Source organism: Rhizophagus irregularis, chromosome 4 (genome assembly GCF_026210795.1).
Source record: "Rhizophagus irregularis chromosome 4, complete sequence".
Taxonomy (NCBI): domain Eukaryota; kingdom Fungi; phylum Glomeromycota; class Glomeromycetes; order Glomerales; family Glomeraceae; genus Rhizophagus; species Rhizophagus irregularis.
This window is the reverse complement of record NC_089432.1, coordinates 206,650-228,689: the sequence shown is the minus strand read 5'-3', so window position 1 is coordinate 228,689 and position 22,040 is coordinate 206,650. Positions and strand designations below refer to the sequence as shown.

The 22,040-nt window shown below is 24.9% G+C and overlaps 7 protein-coding genes across 7 annotated transcripts; 1 reads left to right on the top strand and 6 right to left on the bottom strand.

The window, feature by feature from the left end:
* Positions 1-606: 606 nt before the first annotated feature.
* OCT59_023421 (uncharacterized protein) lies at positions 607-1,689 on the bottom strand (the record flags this gene model as incomplete). Its single annotated transcript, XM_066134676.1, has 1 exon — positions 607-1,689. The coding sequence occupies one exon, from the start codon at positions 1,687-1,689 to the stop codon at positions 607-609; it is 1,083 nt and encodes a 360-aa protein (XP_065990775.1).
* Positions 1,690-2,282: 593 nt separating this feature from the next.
* Positions 2,283-3,236, bottom strand: OCT59_023420 (uncharacterized protein). Its single transcript, XM_066134675.1, has one exon. The coding sequence runs from the start codon at positions 3,205-3,207 to the stop codon at positions 2,302-2,304; it is 906 nt and encodes a 301-aa protein (XP_065990774.1). The 5' UTR covers positions 3,208-3,236; the 3' UTR covers positions 2,283-2,301.
* A 2,015-nt stretch (positions 3,237-5,251) lies between these two features.
* Positions 5,252-6,274, bottom strand: OCT59_023419 (uncharacterized protein; the record flags this gene model as incomplete). Its single annotated transcript, XM_066134674.1, has 1 exon — positions 5,252-6,274. One exon carries the CDS (start codon positions 6,272-6,274, stop codon positions 5,252-5,254), a length of 1,023 nt encoding a protein of 340 aa, XP_065990773.1.
* A 3,239-nt stretch (positions 6,275-9,513) lies between these two features.
* Positions 9,514-10,398, bottom strand: OCT59_023418 (uncharacterized protein; the record flags this gene model as incomplete). The annotated part of the gene is made up of 1 exon (XM_025309220.2): positions 9,514-10,398. The coding sequence occupies one exon, from the start codon at positions 10,396-10,398 to the stop codon at positions 9,514-9,516; it is 885 nt and encodes a 294-aa protein (XP_025180904.2).
* A 1,174-nt stretch (positions 10,399-11,572) lies between these two features.
* Positions 11,573-12,454, bottom strand: OCT59_023417 (uncharacterized protein; the record flags this gene model as incomplete). The annotated part of the gene is made up of 1 exon (XM_066134673.1): positions 11,573-12,454. The coding sequence occupies one exon, from the start codon at positions 12,452-12,454 to the stop codon at positions 11,573-11,575; it is 882 nt and encodes a 293-aa protein (XP_065990772.1).
* A 6,028-nt stretch (positions 12,455-18,482) lies between these two features.
* Positions 18,483-19,272, top strand: OCT59_023416 (uncharacterized protein; the record flags this gene model as incomplete). Its single annotated transcript, XM_066134672.1, has 1 exon — positions 18,483-19,272. The coding sequence occupies exon 1, from the start codon at positions 18,511-18,513 to the stop codon at positions 19,270-19,272; it is 762 nt and encodes a 253-aa protein (XP_065990771.1). The 5' UTR covers positions 18,483-18,510.
* Positions 19,273-21,262: 1,990 nt separating this feature from the next.
* OCT59_023415 (uncharacterized protein) lies at positions 21,263-21,913 on the bottom strand (the record flags this gene model as incomplete). The annotated part of the gene is made up of 2 exons (XM_025331879.2): positions 21,263-21,628; positions 21,743-21,913. The coding sequence occupies 2 exons, from the start codon at positions 21,911-21,913 to the stop codon at positions 21,263-21,265; spliced, it is 537 nt and encodes a 178-aa protein (XP_025180907.2).
* Between the last annotated feature and the right edge of the window lie 127 nt (positions 21,914-22,040).

The following is a 22,040-nucleotide window of genomic DNA, read 5'->3' as shown; positions in this document are numbered from 1 at the left end:
ATTATACCAAAACGACAATAATGTTCTTTATTTAATGTCAGCATAATGTACTAGCCAAAATAAATAAATAATGAAAATAAATAGGTAAAAGATTGTTATTGGACGTTAGTGACATGTACAGGTCGAAGAGATATGGTTTACGTGAAGTTTATGCTATTAAAATTTGGTGGAAACCTATCCAATTTCCATGGTGTACTCCAAATTTCAATGAAGTTGTGGAAATGTTATGGAAATTTTATGTAAATTGGACAAGTTTCAATCACGTACACCAAGGTTTCCATATTACCTCTTTACCAGTGATGATCGGTCCAATTTGTTGAGAAAGCTGCAAAAATCTAATGAGAACTTTTATAACAAAATTAAAATATAAAAATATAAAACTGTAGTCCTTAACTACCCAGATACTTGAAACAAAAATGAATAATACATAATAAAGCGATTCGATAAAGAATGTTTTTCCTTTGGAACTTACATAAATTTGGCTACCATGAATTTTTCTTAAATATTTGAATAAATAAAAATTAGCAAGTACAGAATGTAAATATACCTACATCTATAATAATAGTAATTTTTTTTTCTAATAATACTTAAAAATTACTATTTAATTCATTCATTTAAAAGTTGGTTCAATTTGTTTTGAGAATATTCATTCCCCTGTTCAGCAGATTTTTTATACCAATGAATTGCCATATTTATATTTTTTTCAGTTCCATATCCTTTTTCATACATCCGGGCAAGATTTTGTTGAGCCATATTATATCCAGTATTTGCTGGCTCTTGAAATAATTCAAATGCTTTTTTTTTATTAACATTAGTTCCAAATCCCTTCTTATAACAACGTCCTAAACTATAACTTGCATATACATTTCCTAAATTTGTTGCCTTTTGAAATGACTCAAATGCCTTTTTTTTATTAACATCGGTTCCAAATCCATTCTTATAACAACGTCCTAAATTATATACTCCAAACATATTTTCTAAATTTGCTGCATTTTGATAAAATTCGAATGCTTTTTGTTCATTAATTGCAGTTCCAATATTATATTCATAACAATATCCTAACAAATTTATTCCGCATGTATATTTTCCTTCTGCTAATTTTTTGGATAATTCAAAAGCTTTTTCATAATCTTTATCAGTACCTTCCCCATCTATATACATATTAGCAAGATCATATTGAACCGCAATATTTTTCAACTCTGCTGCATTTTTATATAATTTAAATGCATTTTGCATGTTAATGTTAACTCCAATTCCTTGATAATTAAAATAACCGAGTAAATAAATGGAATTTGAAAAAGTTTGATTATTTAGAAGCCAATGATAGATTTCTTGTAAGTTAATTTTGTAATTATTTAAATAATCAAGAACGAACTTCTTTCTTACTCTTCCTTCTTTCCCTTTATTTGTTTCCTGAAAATAAAGATCAACCAAATTATCAACTATAGTTTTTAAATCTTCTTCAAAAATATTTTTTTCAATATCTTGAGTTGAAGGTTCTTTTTCTGATATAGTTACTTTAAAAAAATTTTGACTAATTTGAGATAATTCTATATGTAATGAATTATTATTAATATTCGGTATATTAATATTATTCATATTTAGAGTCAGTTGCTGTTCATTTGATGATTTAGGATAAATATTTTGATAATTTTCATATTTAGCTTGCATTTCAATATTATCTGACATTGTAAATAGTAATTTTTTACAAGTGAACGAAAATTTAAGTTATCATGAAAGAAACTAATTTTGTACTGCATATTTATTTGAATGTAACACTGCGGTGAAACCATTGTCGCATATTAACTTTGTGTCACCGCAGTTTTGATTACATAAAGTATAAAGTATTATTGTTATATAAGAACATTATATAAATACAACATATGCATTATTTATAAAGGGATTATATTTAATATAACAAAAATAACTTTTATTTAATATAAGCATTATTTAATCACATAAATAGTGAACCAATTTATTGAAAATCTTAAATTTTGTTATAATTCACAATTTAAAAATCTAATTAAAGCAGTTTATAACAAAATTAAATACAAATTGCTAATTTCTAACTACTAGTAGGTTATTTAAATATTATATGATAAAGCGATTTGATAAAAGTGTAGATTGAACTTACAAAATAAACTTCCCATGAATTATTTACGCAAATCACGTGAAATTAAATTAAATTCGAAATTACTAGCGCATGAAGTTGGGCATAATAAACAGGTTAACGAGATACTTACATTTTTTTTTTTTTGGTTTAATAACTAGTAATTTCTTTTTCAATAAAATCTATATAATTCATTCATTTAAAAGTTTGTTCAATTTATTTTGAGAATATTTATTCCCCTGTTCAGCAGATTTTTTATACCAATAAATTGCTAAATCCATATTTTTTTCAGTTCCATATCCTTTTTCATACATCCAGGCAATATTTTGTTGAGCTACATTATATCCTAAATTTACTGCTTTTAGAAGTGATTCAAAAGCCTTATTTTTATTAATAGTGGTTCCAAATCCATTCTTATAACAACGTCCCAAGTTATATATTCCAATTACATTTCCTAATTCTGCCGCTTTTTGATATAATTCAAATGCTTTTTGTCCATTAACATTAGTTCCAATACCATATTCGTAACAATATCCTAACCTATTTAATCCACATGAATATTTTTTCTCTGATAACTTTTTAGATAATTCAAAAGCTTTATCATAATCCTTATCAACACCTTTCCCATAAAAATACATATTAGCAAGATCGTATTGAACTACAATATTTCCTAACTCAGCTGCTTTTTGATATAATTCAAATGCATTTTGTTCATCAATATCAATTTCAATTCCGTGATAATTAAAATATCCAAGTAAATAGACAGTATTTGAACAAGTTTGATTATTTAGAAGCCAATAATACATTTTTTGCAAATTAATCTTATAATAATTAAAATAATCAAGAACAAATTTCTTTCTTACTTTTTCTTCTTTTCCTTTATTTGTTTCCTGAAAATAAAGATTAATCAAATTATCAATCACAATATTTAAATCATCATCAAAAATATACTCAATATCTTGAGTTGTAGGTTCTATTTCCGATATATTTATTCTAAAAAAATTTCGAGTAATATGAGATAGCATATCCAAATTTTGAATTAATTGTCGTTTATTTGATAATTGATGATAACATTCGTAAGCGGTGTTATCAGTCATTATGAATAATGATTCTGCGGGTTGAAAGTGAAATACTATGGCTAAATTTTTACACAACATATTTATTTATTTGGATGTACAGCAGTACTGCAGTATTGGCGTTCTGAGAGTGGCAATTAATTTAGCCAAGTAGATTAATCTGCTTGTGTCACCGCAGTTTGACGACTCATTATTTATTAGTAAACATTATTTTTAATATTAACAAAAAAATCATATCAGATAAATTGCGCCAGATCTGCAGCAACTTCTAGGAGACTTCGGAAATTCGGTCAAAACTGCAATAATTTCCGCTAAATCTTTGACATTCGACCATATATTAAATTTAGGTTGACAAAAATTCCAGGTCGATCAAAACTTCTACAAGTCTAATGTTTTGCGTAAGTTTCTTCAGACCTAATGACTTTCCCTTGGAGCGTTTATCATGAGGACGAAATTTTTCACTCAAATGTATAATATCTACTGCACATATTGATGGATATCACAACATTACGTAAATTTTCGAAAAAAAAATTAAAAAATTTGACGTTTCACAAGTATATTTAGTTGCTGAATTGAATTGTTGAAATATCAAACGATATATGACAAATAGTTTTAATATGTAATGTGAAGAATCAGTGATTAAAAAAGGGTAAAAATTGATTTGTATAACGTATTAATTTTATTTTAAATAGAATATTGTTTAGATTATGATTGCAGCAAAGATGACAAACTTTTAAAAATCATATATTTATTAAAGAAATGACGCATATGTTCTAATTACTAGACAATTCCCATAAATAATTAACTATCTCCCGAATGCTTTTTTCTTGAATATACCTTTTCCTAAAGTTAATTTTCCGAATGTCCACTTCTCGAACTGTATCATTTGCTGGAACTCGAAATTCAATTTTCGATTCCTAATTTATGGGAATCACATGAAAATCCCAAATCCTAAGTTCTTTTATCCCGAATTATTTTATCATGAATTCCAATATCCCGATCATGAATCCTGTTATCCCAAATGGGCAATTTAATAATGTAACAACTTTTTCTAAATAATCACTTTCGTGCTAAATAACAATATTTGCATGCATTTTCTTTAATATACTATTACTTTTTTTTATACGTGTATATAACGTAATATGCAATAATAGACCTATATTAAAATACATGCTCAATATAAATACAAAAATGAACTGATTTTATTATTCGATTAAAATTCTCGTGATCATCATGAAAGTTGTATCTGTAACGAAACTTTTTCTCTAAAGTATAAATTAATTATGAAAATATTTTTTTTTATACGTATAACGTGAAATTAGTAATAGTTACTATTTTCTGGCCTGAATGAAGCATTATATTAATAAATATAAACTTAGTTTTTTTCTATTCCCAGTAAATTTGATTTCATGGTTAGTACTTGCTTTATAAAGTTTTTAATAATTATTGTCATCTAACCTGCTTGAATAAATATATTTTAATGACAAAACTTTGAAGTTATGAATTATGAAAGAGATTGTAGTATATTATTATATCTCAGGAAATTAGGATTTAGGAAATACGGATTGGAGAAATTGTATATTTCAGGAAAAGATCCTATTCGGTAGTTGGCATACTTCGGGAAAATGTATATTCAGAAAATGGTCATTCAGAAAATGATCCGACAAAGAGCGTGATCATATCCCCAAAAAATAAAGTGAATCATTCATTGTTTATGAGAAAATGTAAATAATATAAGTCCAAAAATACTCCCAAAAAACTGCCTTCCCCATTTTTACAGGATCTAAACTTGCAATATATAAAATATCATTACTAATAGATTATTTATTTCACGGATATGAGAAGAACATGGAATATACAGTAGATACATCAAATTATTTTTATAAATTCTGTCATGATTTATTAATAAAAGTAATAATTATATAAATTCAAATTGTCACATGCATCTCAAAATAATACACCACTTAATCAGCCGCCCAGGATTTTTTCCATGATAGCTTTTTTATAATAAAAATACAGATTTATACAATAAATATATAATATAACATAAAATTCTAATTAATTTTTAAAGATTATTTAATCTATTCTGTGCATTTTCATATCCTTGTTTGGCAGATTTTTTGTACCAATAAATTGCATAATCTATACTTTTCTTAGTTCCATACCCATTTTCATACATCAAAGCAAGATTATATTGTGCTACATCATAATTCAAATTTGCTGCTTTTTGGTATGATTCGAATGCTTTTTGAAAATTAACTAACGTTCCAATCCCACTAAAATAACAATTACCCAAGTGATTTATTCCAAACGATTCCCCTAAATCTGCTACTTTGTAATATAATTCAAACGCCTTTTGTTCATTAATTTCAGTCCCAATTCCTTTTTCATAGCAATATCCTAAGTTATTTATTCCATTTGCATTTCCTAAGTCGGCTGCCATTTTATATAATTCAAACGTCTTTTGGTTATTGATTTCGGTTCCAATTCCTTTTTCATAACAATAACCCAATCTATTTATTCCACATGGATATTTTTTTTCAGATAATTTTTTAGATAAATTAAAAGCTTTATTATAATCTTTTTCGATACAAATATACATATAAGAAAGATCAAATTGTGCTACAATATTTTCCAATTCTGCTGCTTTTTGATATAATATAAGTGCATTTTTCTGGTTAACTTCAACATTAATTCCATGATAATTAAAATATCCAAGTAAATAAATAGAATTTGAACAAGTTTGATTATTCAGAAGCCAATGATAGATTTCTTGTAAGTTAATTTTGCAATCATTAAAATAATCAAGAACAAATTGTTTTCTTACTCTTGCTTCTTTTCCTTTATTCGTTTCTTCAAAATAAAGATTAACCAATTCATCAACTACAATACATAAATCTTCTTCAAAAATATTTTCTTTAATGTCTTGAGTTGTAGGCTTCATTTCATTTATATCTACCCAAAAAAAATTTTGAGTTTCTGCATTATCTAAATTTAGAGTCAATTTCCGTTTATCTGATAACTCAGGATGATGATTATCTTCCTGACAACGTTTATAAGCAGCTTGTATTTCAGTAGTATCGGACATCGTGAATACAAAAAAAAAGAAAAATTTAATTAGACTATTTTTTTTTCATTTTAATGTACTACATTGTAGTACTGCATGCAGTGATTACTAATCTATTTTCACGTGATTGCGATAATAATATAGCGCCTTCATCAGCCACACCATTTTTGTGTAACATATGAAAAAATTTTCATATTTGAAGATATTCTACATCTCTGTGTTTTTTAGATTATTAATAAATAATAATATTTTATTAAAGTATTTTGAATAAGTAATTTTATTAAATATAAGTTATTATATTTTAATTATTTAAGTTTATTTAAAATCCATGCCATAATTACTAATGATTATTATATGCTAAATGTTATTATGTTAGCACTGAAATTTTTACAATTTTTACACTAAAAAAATTGTGACTCAACCTCTCAATATCTATAATCATTCAAGCTAAACCACAAAGACTAATGTACAATCATTTTCATATCTGCTGAACAACTTACTTTTTGTTTACTTCCTATGGCCAAATTGTTCAAATTACAAAACTAAAATGACTTTATTTCAATTCAAGGTAGACCCACGATAATTAATTATTTCATCATGGCCCCCGAAGGAAGGGAGCATCGGACATGAGTATTTATTAGATATCCATGGAATAACAACTGAAGCTTATCATACTTTTTTATACTTTTTTTATACTGGTGGAGTAATTTACAAAAAAATCCATCGGTGTATACACAATACCGATGGGATTATATACAAATATTCTCACACCTTACAAATAACTTACATAAGCAATTTTTACTTGTTTAATATGACCAAAGTACTAAAATTACGTTATGAATTCTTTATGCAATACGAAAAATGTGTTTATTATTTATGAAAATTACTTTACAGTATATTGGATGTCCGAAAATTATACCTAATTATTTATTTATTAATTAAAAAACATGTATATATTGTATATTTGAACATGGAAGTAGAAGAGAAATTATTTATTATTATATTAAACAATTGATATTACTAGGTAAATATTATTACCCTATGAAAAAAAATCATCCAATTTTTGTACAATATTTGTTCAAGTCCGTGTGGAAATTGTACAATTATTGCAGATTTTTGGATAAAAATAGCTATGAAGTTTTTCAAAGCATATTAAAAGTATGCAATTTTTGTACAACTTAAATTTAGGATACAGAAAACAATCAATTTTTGTACAATAAAAATTGTGATTATTGTACAACTTGATAATAGACTTAAATTTAGGATACGGAAAGCAATTTTTGGGTAATCCTACTATTACTACTTTCCATCTTACCTGTATGGTTACATTTAACCACTTTTAGGGTCAAATGGACCACTTTTATTAACCATTACAAATAGATTTTCCTAAGTAAAGTGATTTATGCAGTAAGGTTACACAAAATTCAACTGCATATTTGCTTATAAATGGGCATCTTCCGAACTTATTGGTGAAATTTTTGTATCATCTTGTAACTAAAAAAAAGTCAAAAACTTTTTATTAGGTTATACAATTAGTTCTGACTGGAATTATAATTCGGCCAGAATTATGCGGTAAAAATCAACTCTTAAAATTATATATGTTGATCACGTGATCTGATCGTCAAAATAAATATGACGACACGAAATGTTTTTGTTTATGTTTTTTTAACCTTTTAACTTTTCTTCAACTTTCTTTTAAAATATCAGGTAAGAAAAACTTGTGTTCTTTATCTTTTTATTTTCCTAACTTTTTACATTTTAATGTTACTAACTTGCTTTCTTCACTAACTTCATACTTTTTTTTATTACAATAATTTACTTTTTAACACTACTAATTTTCTTTCTTCACTAACTTCAAACTTTATATTACTAACAATATTAATCTACTTTTTAACACTACTAATTTGCTTTCTTCACTAACTTCATACTTTTTTATTTAATACTAATAATTTACTTATACTAATAATTTACTTTCTTCTTTGATACTACTAATTTACTTTCATGTGACTAACATACTTTATTTTATTTTATTTTCTTACAAATTTTTATATTTATGATTATATCAAATTTAGTATTTTATTTATGAAATATTGTGTATATTTTTTATATTTTAAGTCAATAAAAATTCATAATTTCACTTTATAAATTGCCTGTTATTACTGTAAAATTTAACCTATAATTCCTAAAATATGGCCTAAATTTGGCTCAAAAATCACACAATAATTGTATAAATTCAGGTCAAAAATAGGATAATTATTGAATGAATTACCATGCAATAATTGTGTGATTTATTGCAATTTTTAGCACAATTATTGTATGGTCAAATATACAGAAATCATAGTGAATTTAATTGAATGATTTTTCAACAAAAATCACACAGACTTTTTTCATAGGGTTAAGATCCTATAAATAAATTAAATTCCGTTGCATTACTTTTAATATATCGGAAGCTCTACTGGTTTTCCAGGAGACTGCCAAAAGGTTCAATAAAATTTTTCGGTTAAAAAACAAAAATAAATAAATCACTTTAAGATATCATGTCACGAAAATCTAAAGATTCTTCCCGTCCTTACCAACTCTTTGTCAACCGCGCTAAAGTGATCCTCCAATGTACATTTAAACATTACTGATAATGTGCTATTATCAAATTTTTTGATGAAAATATGAATTTCATTTCCTGAATATATACAAAAAATGCTTGTAACGCTAATTATTGTTATCATTCCAATGCGTAAAAATTATATATATATATTTTTACAATTGTATTATTAACGTTAAAGAAATACATCATATTTCAATATAATAAAAATAAATTTTATTTAAAGTAGATTGCGTAATCTCATATAATGGTAAAATAGATGACGGAATAGAGATCTAATGAAAGCACTTTATAATATAGTTAAATATAAATTTCTAATACCAAAATTCACAGATAAATAAAATAAGTATGCAATAAATCTACGATTTTCCTTTCGATTAAATTATAAATCGAAATCCTCGAATTTTTCACGGAAATTATATAAAAAAAATTCTTATATATATTAATAAGTTGTTGAAGTTGAAGCTAAACAGTCGTGAGACGAAAAAGGCTAATTAGAAGGGAGAGTTGTATATACCAGTCTTTGAAATTATTAATTGCAATAACAATTATACATAAGAATAATTAATCAAAAACAGCATGATAATGAGTCACCTGAAAAAATACATACATATACGGTATACTATATTTTGCCTAATATCTTTAAAAATCATTACATAGCTCATTCTTTAAAAAGTTGCTTTAATTTACTTTTAGAATATATGCTTCCTTGTTCAGCAGATTTTTTATACCAATAAATTGCTAGATCCGCACTTTTTTCAGTACCATATCCTTTTTCATACATCCAGGCAAGACTTTGTTGAGCTTTACTGCATTCAAAATTTGCCGCTCTTTGAAATAATTCAAATGCCTTTTTATTATTAATACTGGTTCCAAATCCATTCTTATAACAACGTCCTAGATTATACATTCCAAATATATTTCCTAAATCTGCTGCCTTTTGATATAATTCGAATGCTTTATTTTCATCAATATACGTTCCAAATCCAAATTCATAACAATATCCTAACCTATTTATTCCATATGGATATTTTCTTTCTGATAAATTTTCAGATAATTCAAAAGCTTTACTATAATTTTTACCAACACCTTTCCCCAATAAATACATACCAGCAAGTTCAAATTGAGCTAATATGTTTTCCAACTCTGCTGCTTTTTGATATAATTTAAATGCATTTTGTTCATTAATGTCCATTCCAATCCCATAATAATTAAAATATCCAAGTAAATAAATAGAATTTGAACCAGTTTGGTTATTTATAAGCCAATAATAGATTTCTTGTAAATTAATACTATAATTACTAAAATAATCAAGAACAAATTTCTTTCTTACTTTTTCTTCCATGCCTTTATTTGTTTCCTGAAAATGTAGATCAACAAATTTATCAATTATAATAATTAAATCTTCTTCAAAAATATTTTCTTCAATACTACGAGTTGAAGGTTCGATTTCTAATACATTTGCTTTAAAAAATTTTTGATTAATTTGAGATAATTCTGTATGTGATGAATTATTATTAATATTCGGTGTATTAATATTATCCATATTTAGAATTAGTTGCTGTTTATTTGATAATTTAGGATAAATATTAACTGTTTGATAATTTTCGTATTCAGCTTGTATTTAAGTATTATCTGATATTATGAACAATAATCATACGGGTGAAAGAAATTTAAGTTCTGAAATAATATTAATTTTTTGCACTGCATATTTATTTGGATGTATTACTGCAGTGTAACCAGATCTAATTGTCGCAGATTAATTTTGTGTTGCTGCAGTTTTGGCGTACTCTTAGTTATATAAAAGGGTGCGGTCAGACCTCCATAATCACCTAATCGGTTCCGCCAAATTGGTTTTGCATAGAGGAGTAATTATATACTAAAGATTTTTAAATTTAACTAAAATTAATTTCTGAATATAGTGCTAGTCGGAATTACATTAATCCGAAATCATGTGATTTTGGCTAAAAATTATGATATACGGCCAGAATTATAATTTATAGGTGATTGTGAGAGGAATATCAATAATATGTACATTTAGATCAATGATGTGTTAGTGATTATAATTGATTTGTGATTGTGAGAAGGTAATTTTATATAACAAAAATCCGGTTGAAAAAATGAGTTCTTATAAAAAGTTGTGACTATATAGTAGAGAGTGACTATATGGAGGTCTGACTGTATATTAAGTGTAAAATGAAAGTAATTTTCATAACATACTAATGCGTAATTTGTATTGTTACTATATAGAAAAGCAACATATTCAATATAATAAAAATCAACTTTATTTAATGTTAGATTGAAGACATAATGTAATCTCATATAAACATAAATCAGTAAATTTCAAATATTTAAATACTCAGATATATAAATGAAAACTGATACAATAAACCTTTAGAATTAAATTTACAAACCGAAATACACGAAGTTTTCATAGAATTTCCAAGTAAATATCACAAAAATTAAATAAAAAAAATTCTCATATTTTTTAATAAGTTGTTGGCTGGATAAAAGTCGAAGTTAACGTTAAACATCGCGAAATAAAAGACAGAGAGATATATATACCTGGTTTTTGAAATCAAAATAGTATTATAATTATTATAATTGCAATAACAATTAACTATAACTCTATAAGCATAATTAATCGAAAACAAAGTCTGTTAATAAGTTACCTGAAAAAATACGTATATATATTTTAACCCGGTTTCTTTAATAAATTATCACATGGTACATTCTTCTAAAAGGTGCTTTAGTTTATTTTTAGAATATATGCTTCCTTGTTTAGCAGATTTTTTATACCAATAAATTGCTAGTTCTATATTTTTTTCAGTTCCACGTCCTTTTTCGTACATCCAGGCAAGACTTTGTTGAGCTGAATTGTATTCAAAATTTGCCGCTCTTTGAAATAATTCAAATGCTTTTTCATTATTAATACTGGTTCCAAATCCATTCTTATAACAACGTCCTAAATTATACATTCCAAATATATTTCCTAAATCTGCTGCATTTTGATAAAATTCGAATGCTTTTTGTTCATTAACATCAGTTCCGATATTACATTCATAACAATATCCTAACAAATTTATCCCACATGTATTATTTCCTTCCGTTAATTTTTTGGATAATTCAAAAGCTTTTTCATAATCTTTATCAGAACCTTCCCCATCTATATACATATTAGCAAGATCGTATTGAACTACAATATTTCCTAACTCTGCTGCTTTTTGATATATATTAAATGCATTGTATTTATTAATGTCAGTTTCAATACCATAATAATTAAAATATCCAAGTAAATAAATAGAATTTGAGCAAGTTTGGTTATTTACAAGCCAATGATACATTTTTTGCAAATTAATCTTATAATAATTAAAATAATCAAGAACAAATTTCTTTCTTACATTTTCTTCTTTTCCTTTATTTATTTCCTGAAGATAAAGATTAACCAAATTATCAATTACCATAATTAAGTCTTCATCAAAAATATTATCTTCAATATTTTGAGTTGTAGGTTCCATTTCCAAAGCATTTACTTTATAAAAATTTTGAGATAATGCTGCATGTAATGAATTAGAATTAATCAGTGTATTAATATCACTCATATTTAGAATTAGTTGCTGTTTATTGATAATTTAGGATAAGTATTAACTGTTTGATAATTTTCGTATTCAGCTTTCGTTTCAGTATTATATCACACGGTGAAAGAAATTTAAGTTAAAAATTTAAAATAAGTTTTACACCTGCATATTTATTTGGAGTATTACTGCAGTGTAACCGGAGTTAATTGTCGCAGATTAATTTTGTGTTACCGCAGTTTGACGTTATAATTGATCTTTCTTTTTAACGATTTTGCAACTTGCAATTTTTTATTTTGCATTATGATTTTCGATATATCGGTACTTTGTTTAAATGAAAGGTGCCTGTCTACTTCAATAATTATTTGTTATCGATATTTTAATTTTATTTAATTAAATAATATTCCCTATTCGATATGTTCAACTACGCTATTAATTGGATAAATGACACATGATGCTTTCATATCATGTGTTTAACTGCATGAGAGCGCGTGATTAATAGTGTCAGCTGACACTAATTGTAATTCTTGCCTGCACTATGCTTTTTCAGGTTTTGGTGAACAAGTCTTTGAGTGTTTATTCCTCGAGTCAATAAATATCTCATTTTAAAGTGAATGGATGAAGAGAAAATAATGAAGTATAAAGTATTTTAAACACTAATTAATATAAATTTAAATACATCATCCATGAAGTATTCATGATCTGTTTACTGCGCCGCTTAATGAAATTTTTCTCGAACTTAATTTACTCCCTCCTGAAAAATGGTTTTTTATTTGTAATAAACATTTAATAGGTAAAGTCGTAATTATTTTTTCGTTTTGCGTATTCTTATAGTATTATCCCTTCAATAGTTTAATATGAATTATTTTATTGTTGTCCTAATCTAGCGAACCAAGATATGTATCAATAAATCTAAATGATGGATTGACCACATTAAAACGTAACTTCAATTTTATAAATTCTTTAAGTACATACATATACCTCTTTAACACATTTTTAATTTTTGAAATAATTAATAGACTTCATTTAAAATTATCAAGAAACTCATTTTTTTAAAAATAATGAATATAAATATAAATTTATAAATTTTATTTAAAATGGAGGGTTAATAATTTTACATATATGAATTATTTAAATTACAAACTAAGAAATTTGTAAGAAATCTTACTACTCTAGTCTTAGTGTTTAAATAATTTAATAAAATATAAATAAATATAAAATATTTTATAACGATTGACAAAAAATAGTTGTAATGAGAGATGGTAGCAAATCTACAGTATAAAATCATTTGTATCTAAATATCTAAAAAAAAAAAATAATAAATATTTATAATAATAAAAATTAGTACATTAAAGTAAATAATTTTTACATTTTAAAATAATGATTTCTTACCTTTAGGAATTTCAAATTCATCTTGTTCTTCAGAATGAAAATTTGGGTTATTGTATACTTCATCTTCATCATCTTTAGTAATAAAAGAAGAATAATTAAAAAAAAAAAAAAAAATACAAAAATGGTAATTAAATTGTGTATATTTATCGGTCTTACCATCAAAATTAACATTTGATCCTTTTGTTTGTTGCACTGTTTCTTGTTTATATTAAATTGAAATACTGTAAATTATATTTAATGAATATTTGCATTAATAAATAATATTAGCTTATTTACTTACCATCTTTTACTTGTAACTTTTTAAACATTTTGGATAATTTTTTACTATTGGCTAAAATTTAAAATATGATTCATTATTTATTTATCCAATTATTCTTTTTTATAAAAAAAAAAAGATAAAATCAATTAAATACTGTATATGGATAAATTCACCAACCTTTAAAAAAGCTATTTATTTTCGACGTTCTACTATTATTCTGATTGCTTGAGTTATTAAAATCATCAACTGAAGAAAAGGTAAAATTAATAATTGAATATATACTATATATAACAAATTTACAATTTGAAAAAAATACTTACTATTAGTAGGAATACTAAAATCATATGGTTTACTATGGAATACTATTTAAAATGAAATATTTAGTTAAAAAAAGTCAAAATGAATGAGATTATAAATAATCTGAAAAATTAAAAAATTTAAATATTAGATTGATAAATTTACATTACCTTCTAGCTCCTCTATTTATTTTTAATATAAACAAATGAGAATTTTTTATTATTATTTATGTATTTAAATAATAAAAGCAATATATTTCAAATATAATACCTTCTGTTGCATTCCTTGGTTCAGGTAGATTTTCGAATTGATGAATTTTACTTGTGAATGATTTGTTATTTGTACTACTATTTGTTTTATCTAGTTCTAAATTACTATATATTTCTGATTGAAATGTTTGATCCGTCATACTTTGATAATATAAATTCATTTCTCTTATTTTTTTCATAAGTGTATCAGTATCTGGTCTTTTTGATGGATCAGCATCCCAACATTGTTCCATTAAATTTTTATATTCTGTAGGAGTTCCTAACACAATTTTTGGTCTAATACCATTAGTAATATTCATTACAAGATTATAATCGTGTTCATGATTAATAAATGGTGGTTGTCCAGATGAAATTTCCCACATAAGCATTGCAATACTATAGATATCAGATTTAAAAGTATATTCTCTTCCATTAATAACTTCTGGTGCTATGTAAGGAAGGTTTCCATATACGCTTTTTGATGATTTATCAGCAGGTCCACAAAAGCCAAGATCACTTATATACCACTTAATATTGAGTTGTGAATACAATATATTTCCAGAATGCAAATCTCTATGAATTGAATTCCCAAAATGAATAAAATAAAGTGCCCTAACTATTTCAAAAGTTATATTGATTTTTTGTTTCCATGTAAGTTTATTGTGATTCTGTTGTAAAAATTCTCTTAAATTTACGTCCATTATATCCATTACAAGCATATAACTTCCATTTGATATGTTTTGTGTTAAACCATAACATTGAACAATGTCTGAAATTTTATTACTTATAGTTAGATGTGATTTAGCCTATAAAAAAATCAAATATTATTACAAAACCTAGTAATTATTAACTTTTTTTAAGCACATATTAATTACTAACCTCTTCAAACCAACTTTGATTTGCACTTTCAACATTTTCTAATTTTTTAAGTATTACCTTTTGACTTCCAAATCTTTTTAATTGCTGTTTTTTAGAATCCCATTCTTCATATTTTCCATCAACCCAAACTGCTTCATAAATTTCAGAAAAACCACCTTTTGTTAAATACCTGATATTCTGTAAATTATTATATGGAATCCATTCAACTATTCTATTTGGCAAGAGTGTTTCCGATTGACATTTCTGGATTAAATTATCAATATTAACATTTCCAGATGTCCAATTGCTTTTAAATAATTTCGAACACAAAATTCACAATATAATGTAGCTAAACATTTTTGATTACAATTTTCACAAATTCTTCTTGTTCCTGAATTTTCAATAATTTTATTTCGATCATAGCCTTTAGTTATCCAATTTATTGCATAATTTTTTTCATCTTTTGTAAGAGAATTATCAGCAAGAAGTGTTTGTTTTTTAAATTCATGTCGTTTATGTATGTCATTATGGATATTATAATCTATTAATGCATGTGACCTAGACATTGCTGCATGAGCAAGTTCTTTTCGAATTACAGACATTAAATTATTTAAAAAAGAGGTTTAAAAAAAAGGATTTTTATAAATTTGAAAGCTATAAAAATTATGGTGAGAAAAAAGAGAAATAAAGGTTTGTGTCCAAAATTATTTGCAATGATTTGCAGTCTTATAATGTAGTGCAACTTACCGTTACTCAAAATGATTTCCTGGTTCTTGTAGTATCTGCATTCATGTTAGACATGTCACGTACATCACGAGATGAAATTGTCACGTTATCTTTATGTTGAAATAATTTCTTAGCTATAAGTGATACATACAAGTAATCTTTTCCATAAAATAAAATAAAAAACATACAAGTAATCTAATCACTAAGAAAATTTATTAGTTTCATTAGATCAAATAAAAAGAAAACAGGCGTAAATAATTGTAGAACTTACGAAATAAAATACTGGACTTTACCAGGCCATTGGAGCTGGAGTTTAAGCAATGGTATCAGAGCCTCAGAGAAATATTAACCTGGTAATGAATAGTAATTTAGGTAATTATAATAAAAAATAAGCGATTAACTTAAAATAGGTAATGTCTTTTTGAAAGAATAAAAATATTAATCAAGTTAAAATATACACAAATATACACGAAGACAAGACTCTAAATAATTTATACTACATATGTCAGTATAACAGTATCGATAGCGATAAAGAATGAAAAAAGAAAAAAAAATTGTTCAATGTAAAAATAATTTATTGGGTTCTCTATAATTATTATAAATAAATAGAAACCGTTAGTAGCTAGTAGGTAATAAGAATGCTGATGACAACAATTAAAAATAATTATTAAATCCTCTAATGGACTTTTCATTACAATATTATTTAATAATTAAATATTTCATCGAATTTTTATTCTCAATTTCCATTATAATTTTCATCGCAATTTTTTTGATTTAACAATTTGACTATGAAGGAAATTTTGTAAGTACATTACGAGAAGCAAATTTTCTATTAATGTATCATCTAATAGAGTAATAGTAATCATTGTAATAACGTGCATAAAATCCTGATTTTGCAGTAAATCACTTACGGTACAATAATGATTGATTAGACTTTAAAGCTTGTAAGAATATATTCAAACTTTGGGTTTTAGAATTATATAATTAATACAAAGGAAAATATAGTACCATTTTTCTGGATTAATTAAAACTTATATATAATTAATAATTAAGAGATGACGATACCAGAATGCGGAGTGTAATTTTTTAAATTTTACAAGAAATTATTAAAGAATGTCCTAATTATTATTTGGATGAAATTGTTGGAGAGATAATTAATAAAACTGAAAAAGAGGTTTCTATACCCACTTTATGGAGATCTTTAAAATATTATGGAATAACAAGAAAGAAGGTTAAGTATATATTGTATTTATCGTATATTTAATTACTAAAAGTTATTAAAATTATTAATCAATCTATTATTATTTTAAAATCTAGTTTGAAAAAGCTGCAAAAAAAAGGAGTGAATTGCTAAAAACTGATTATATTTTTACTATTAGTACAGTGTAAGTATTTTTTTATTTTCGTTTATGATCACGTTATTTTTGTGTAAATGTATATGATTTAATTTCAGTATTGCTAATTTCCAATTATTTGAATTTTATAGTTGCCTTTTATGAATCCTTACCCTGGAAAGAATAGTGTAAATACACCATGATGTTTGTTAGTAGCATTAGTAGTATTAGTTATATTAACCATTTCCTAAAATAAAGTAATTACGTCTCTCGTTACAACTAAATTTAGACTATTTAAACACTAATTATACTTACATTATCTAGATTAGGACATTAAGATTTACGATATTAAACTATTAAGGGAATAACATCATAAGAATGCGTCGCAAACTCGCAATAACTAAAATGATATATTTTTAATTTGTACTATTTAATGTTAGGAAATATTGTTATTTTCTCTTCATCCGTTCGCTTTAAAGTACTGTAAGATATTATTGACTCGAAGAATAAACACTCTAATTCGTTCGATATACTATCAAGACACTTGATACGTATCATAGTATAATAAAAATATATATGTATATATAATACGTATTGTATGAAGATTTATTATTAACATTTTTTTTTCAAAAATATTCTTGTAATATGTAAGCAGTACGTAAAAATAAAAACTATGTCATGAGATAATTATATGCAAAAACTTTTAACTCGCTGCTTAGCCTGCTTTTTTTTATTTAAGAGTTGTCGATTATTATTGGTGCACATGCTATAGGATAGCACGTGATATAACTAAAAAAGTTCGGATCAACGACAATTGCGGTGGCGCAGAAAATTAATCTGCGGCAAATGAAATCATTTCTTTAATTAGTAATCAAATGTAAATAAATATGCAGTGTAAAAAATTAGCTTATTTAAAATTCTAAAAATAATTCTTTCTTCACGGCTCATAAAATTATTTATTATTCAATAATGTCCGATATTATTGTTGAAAAACAATCTACTTATAAATATTATCAAACCGAAAATTATAATTTTAAATTAAATAAACAACAATTAATTCAAAATTTGGATAATATTGATGCATCAACTATTAATGATCCATTATGTACAGAATTATCTAAAAATATTCAAAATTTTTTTAAGATAAATATAATGGAGATAGGACCTACAATTCAAGATATTAAAGAAAATATTTTTGAAGAAGATTTAAGTATATTAATTGATAAACTGGTTAAACTTTATTTTAGGAAAACTGCAAATAAAGGAAAAGAAGAAAAAGCAAAAAAAAAATTTGTTCTTGATTATCTTAATAATAATAAGATAAATTTACAAGAAATACATAAATGGCTTATAGATAATCAAAATAGTTCAAATTCTATTTATTTACTTGGTTATTTTAATTATCATGGAATTTTTGTTGAAACTAATAAACAAATCGCACTTGAATTATATCAAAAAGCAGTAGAATTGGAAAATGTTGTGGCTCAATTTGAACTTGCTTATATGTACTATTATGGGATAGATGTTGATAGAAGTTATTATAATGCTTTTAAATTATTTGAAAAATTATCGGAAAAAGATAATCCACGTGGAATGAAATGGTTAGGTTATTGCTATGAGTTTGGATTTGGAACTGAAAAAAATGTTGATAAAGCAGTTTATTGGTATAAAAAATCTGCTGATAAAGGAAGTAAATATGCTCAAAATAAATTAAAGCTATTTTTCAAATAATAACTTATATTTTTTAATATTAATATTATGCGTTTTTTTTTACATGTACTTAAGAATTAGTATTTATAAGGCTAAATTACGGGTGGTGAATTTTCAAAATATTTATAAGAACTAGTTTTTTTTCAATTTCACATTTCTTATAACTAGATTTATAAATTTATTTAGTTATAAATTTGCTTTTATAGTGTAATAAATTGTCATAGATTTAGGCTTAATATTTAAGTAACAGTAATACATTCTTTATGAGATTATAATTGCATTTCCTAACATAATGACTAACATGCAAATCCTGGACAGGATATTTTTTATATGTACTAATTCCATTATAAAATACAGATCAAATGTACATGGCATTTCATAAATTCTATTATAATAATATATTAAACATTATATTCAACGAAATGGAATGAAAAGTTGAAAATAAAATTTATTTGATTTATTAACGTATAATTAAGGGCGGTTAAAAAATTGACATAAAATGATGTTTTTTTTTACAGTATATTGTGAAATTTTTCATTATATTTTTAATATTTTCTTCGAATTTTTTTTGTCTAGTCGATCCGTTAAAAATTACGGTGACGCAATAATTTCTTTAGTTCATTATATAGTACTGAGTACTATATAAAAATACTTGACCTTATTTCATACTAAAAAAATTTCTTTCTTTATAGAATTACTCAAAATTTTTAAATTAGGCATAAAGGGCATAAAGGCACTTACAACTATTGATTATATATGTAACCGTTCTAATTAACCTTTTTCATCTTGCGATTACCTACTTCGAACTTTTATCCGATTAAATCAAACAACTTATTAATATATTTAAGAGTGATACAACCGTTTACTAGTGCACGAGTTCCAACATCTCTAAAATATTATTTCCTTTAGCTAGGAATGTGCAAGTCCACATTTTTTGTCACCAATGTAATAAATAATGATAACAGTGTATCCTATGATTCTAACTTATATACTCCTATAAAATCATAAGCAGCATCAATAATGTTAAATAAACAGAATTACATTTAAAAGAGTTCAAATTCAATTGAGATATATTTGGACAAAAAGCATATACAGAGAAATTTTGTTCTTTTCCTCCATCACAAATAACTTAAGGGATTATATATCGTAAATCGTAATATATCGTATATAATGAGTCTTTACAAAGCCGAAATGAATTAAGTGATCGTTTAAGTGCTCTTGTGAGGATGATTTAAGTATTATCATAAATGAAATAATGTTGGCGAAAATAAGGATATTGAAAGATTTATATAATAAAAATGAGGAGCATGTGAATTTTCGATTCTGTAAGATAATTCATAATATCTAAATATAAAATATGTTCAATGAAAACTATCGTACGTTACTTTTGTAGAAAATGAAAGATAAAATTATTAATAGGCGCAGTTAATTGATCATGATACTATAACTTAAGTCTGTCCAATTTCTGCAAGCGGTTTATCGTTTAACATCATGTACTTTTATCATTAACCACTTCTGGCGAAATCATAATTCATAAATTTGCTTGAAGTTGCAATCCATATTCCATATGACACGAATGTGTTCCATCTGTTGGGCACAATGCAGAATAATTTAGGAGATTTTATCAATATTAAGCCCGTTAATGTAAATTTCGAGATTTACTGATAAATTCCAATTATTTCATATATTTTACCTACTACACCGGCTCATGTAACATGAAATTCGTGTTCTTTGTACGATAAGAGTAAATGATTCACACTCATTATTTTATATTTTCAATTTCACATTACTAGTGATGGAATAACTGAATTGCAAATTTATTTATTTGTTATAGTAAACTGTCATGTATTTATTTAGGTCAAATATACTTTTTTACATTTTATATGAGTTTATAACTGCACAATGACTAAAATTTGGTATTACTACAAGCTAATAAAGTTATAAATATATTTTTCTGGGCTTAGATCATATAATATCATATAGATGAATATAATTATCTTTGAAAACTGCTTTAATTATTTAAAACATATTTACTTCCTAGACTAGAAGATTTTTTATACCAATAAGTCGCTTTATCCATATTTTTTACAGTTCCATATCCAAATTTATAACAATGGCCTAACCATTTCATTCCATATGTATGTTTCCTTCTTGATAATTTTTCAAGTAATTTAAAAGCTTTATTATAATTCTTATCAGTACCCGCTCCATATAAATACATACAAGCAAGATCAAATTGAGCTACAAAATTCTCTAATTCTGCTGCTTTTTGATATAATCCAAGTGCAATTTGCTTGTTTATATCAGTTCCAATTCCATGATAATTAAAATATCCAAACAAATAAATAGAATTTGAACTAGTTTGATTATTTAGAAGCTAATTATAGATTTCTTGTAAATTAATTTTACAATCATTAAAATAATCAAGAACAAATTTTTTTCTTTCTCTTTCCTCCTTTCCTTTATTCGTTTCTTCAAAGTAAAGATTAACCAATTTATCAATTACGTCACTTAAATCTTCTTCAAAAATGTTTTCGTTAATATCTTGAGTTGTAGGTTTTATTTCCATTACATTTACTTTATAAAAATTTGATAATTCAAGGTAATTATTATCTGGTTGATAATATTTGTAAGCATCTTGTACTTTAGTGTTATCATTCATTACAGGTAATAATTCTACTGGAGAAAGAAATTTTAAAATGAAATAATGCTTGATTTTTACACTGCATATTTATTTTGGATCGTAGTACTGCAGTACTTAATCACTAATCTGTTATAGAAATAATTAA

What these genes read in the sequence shown, in the direction of transcription:
- OCT59_023420 (XM_066134675.1), bottom strand. Translation starts at nt 3,207, where the DNA reads ATGACTGATAACACCGCTTACGAATGTTATCATCAATTATCAAATAAA.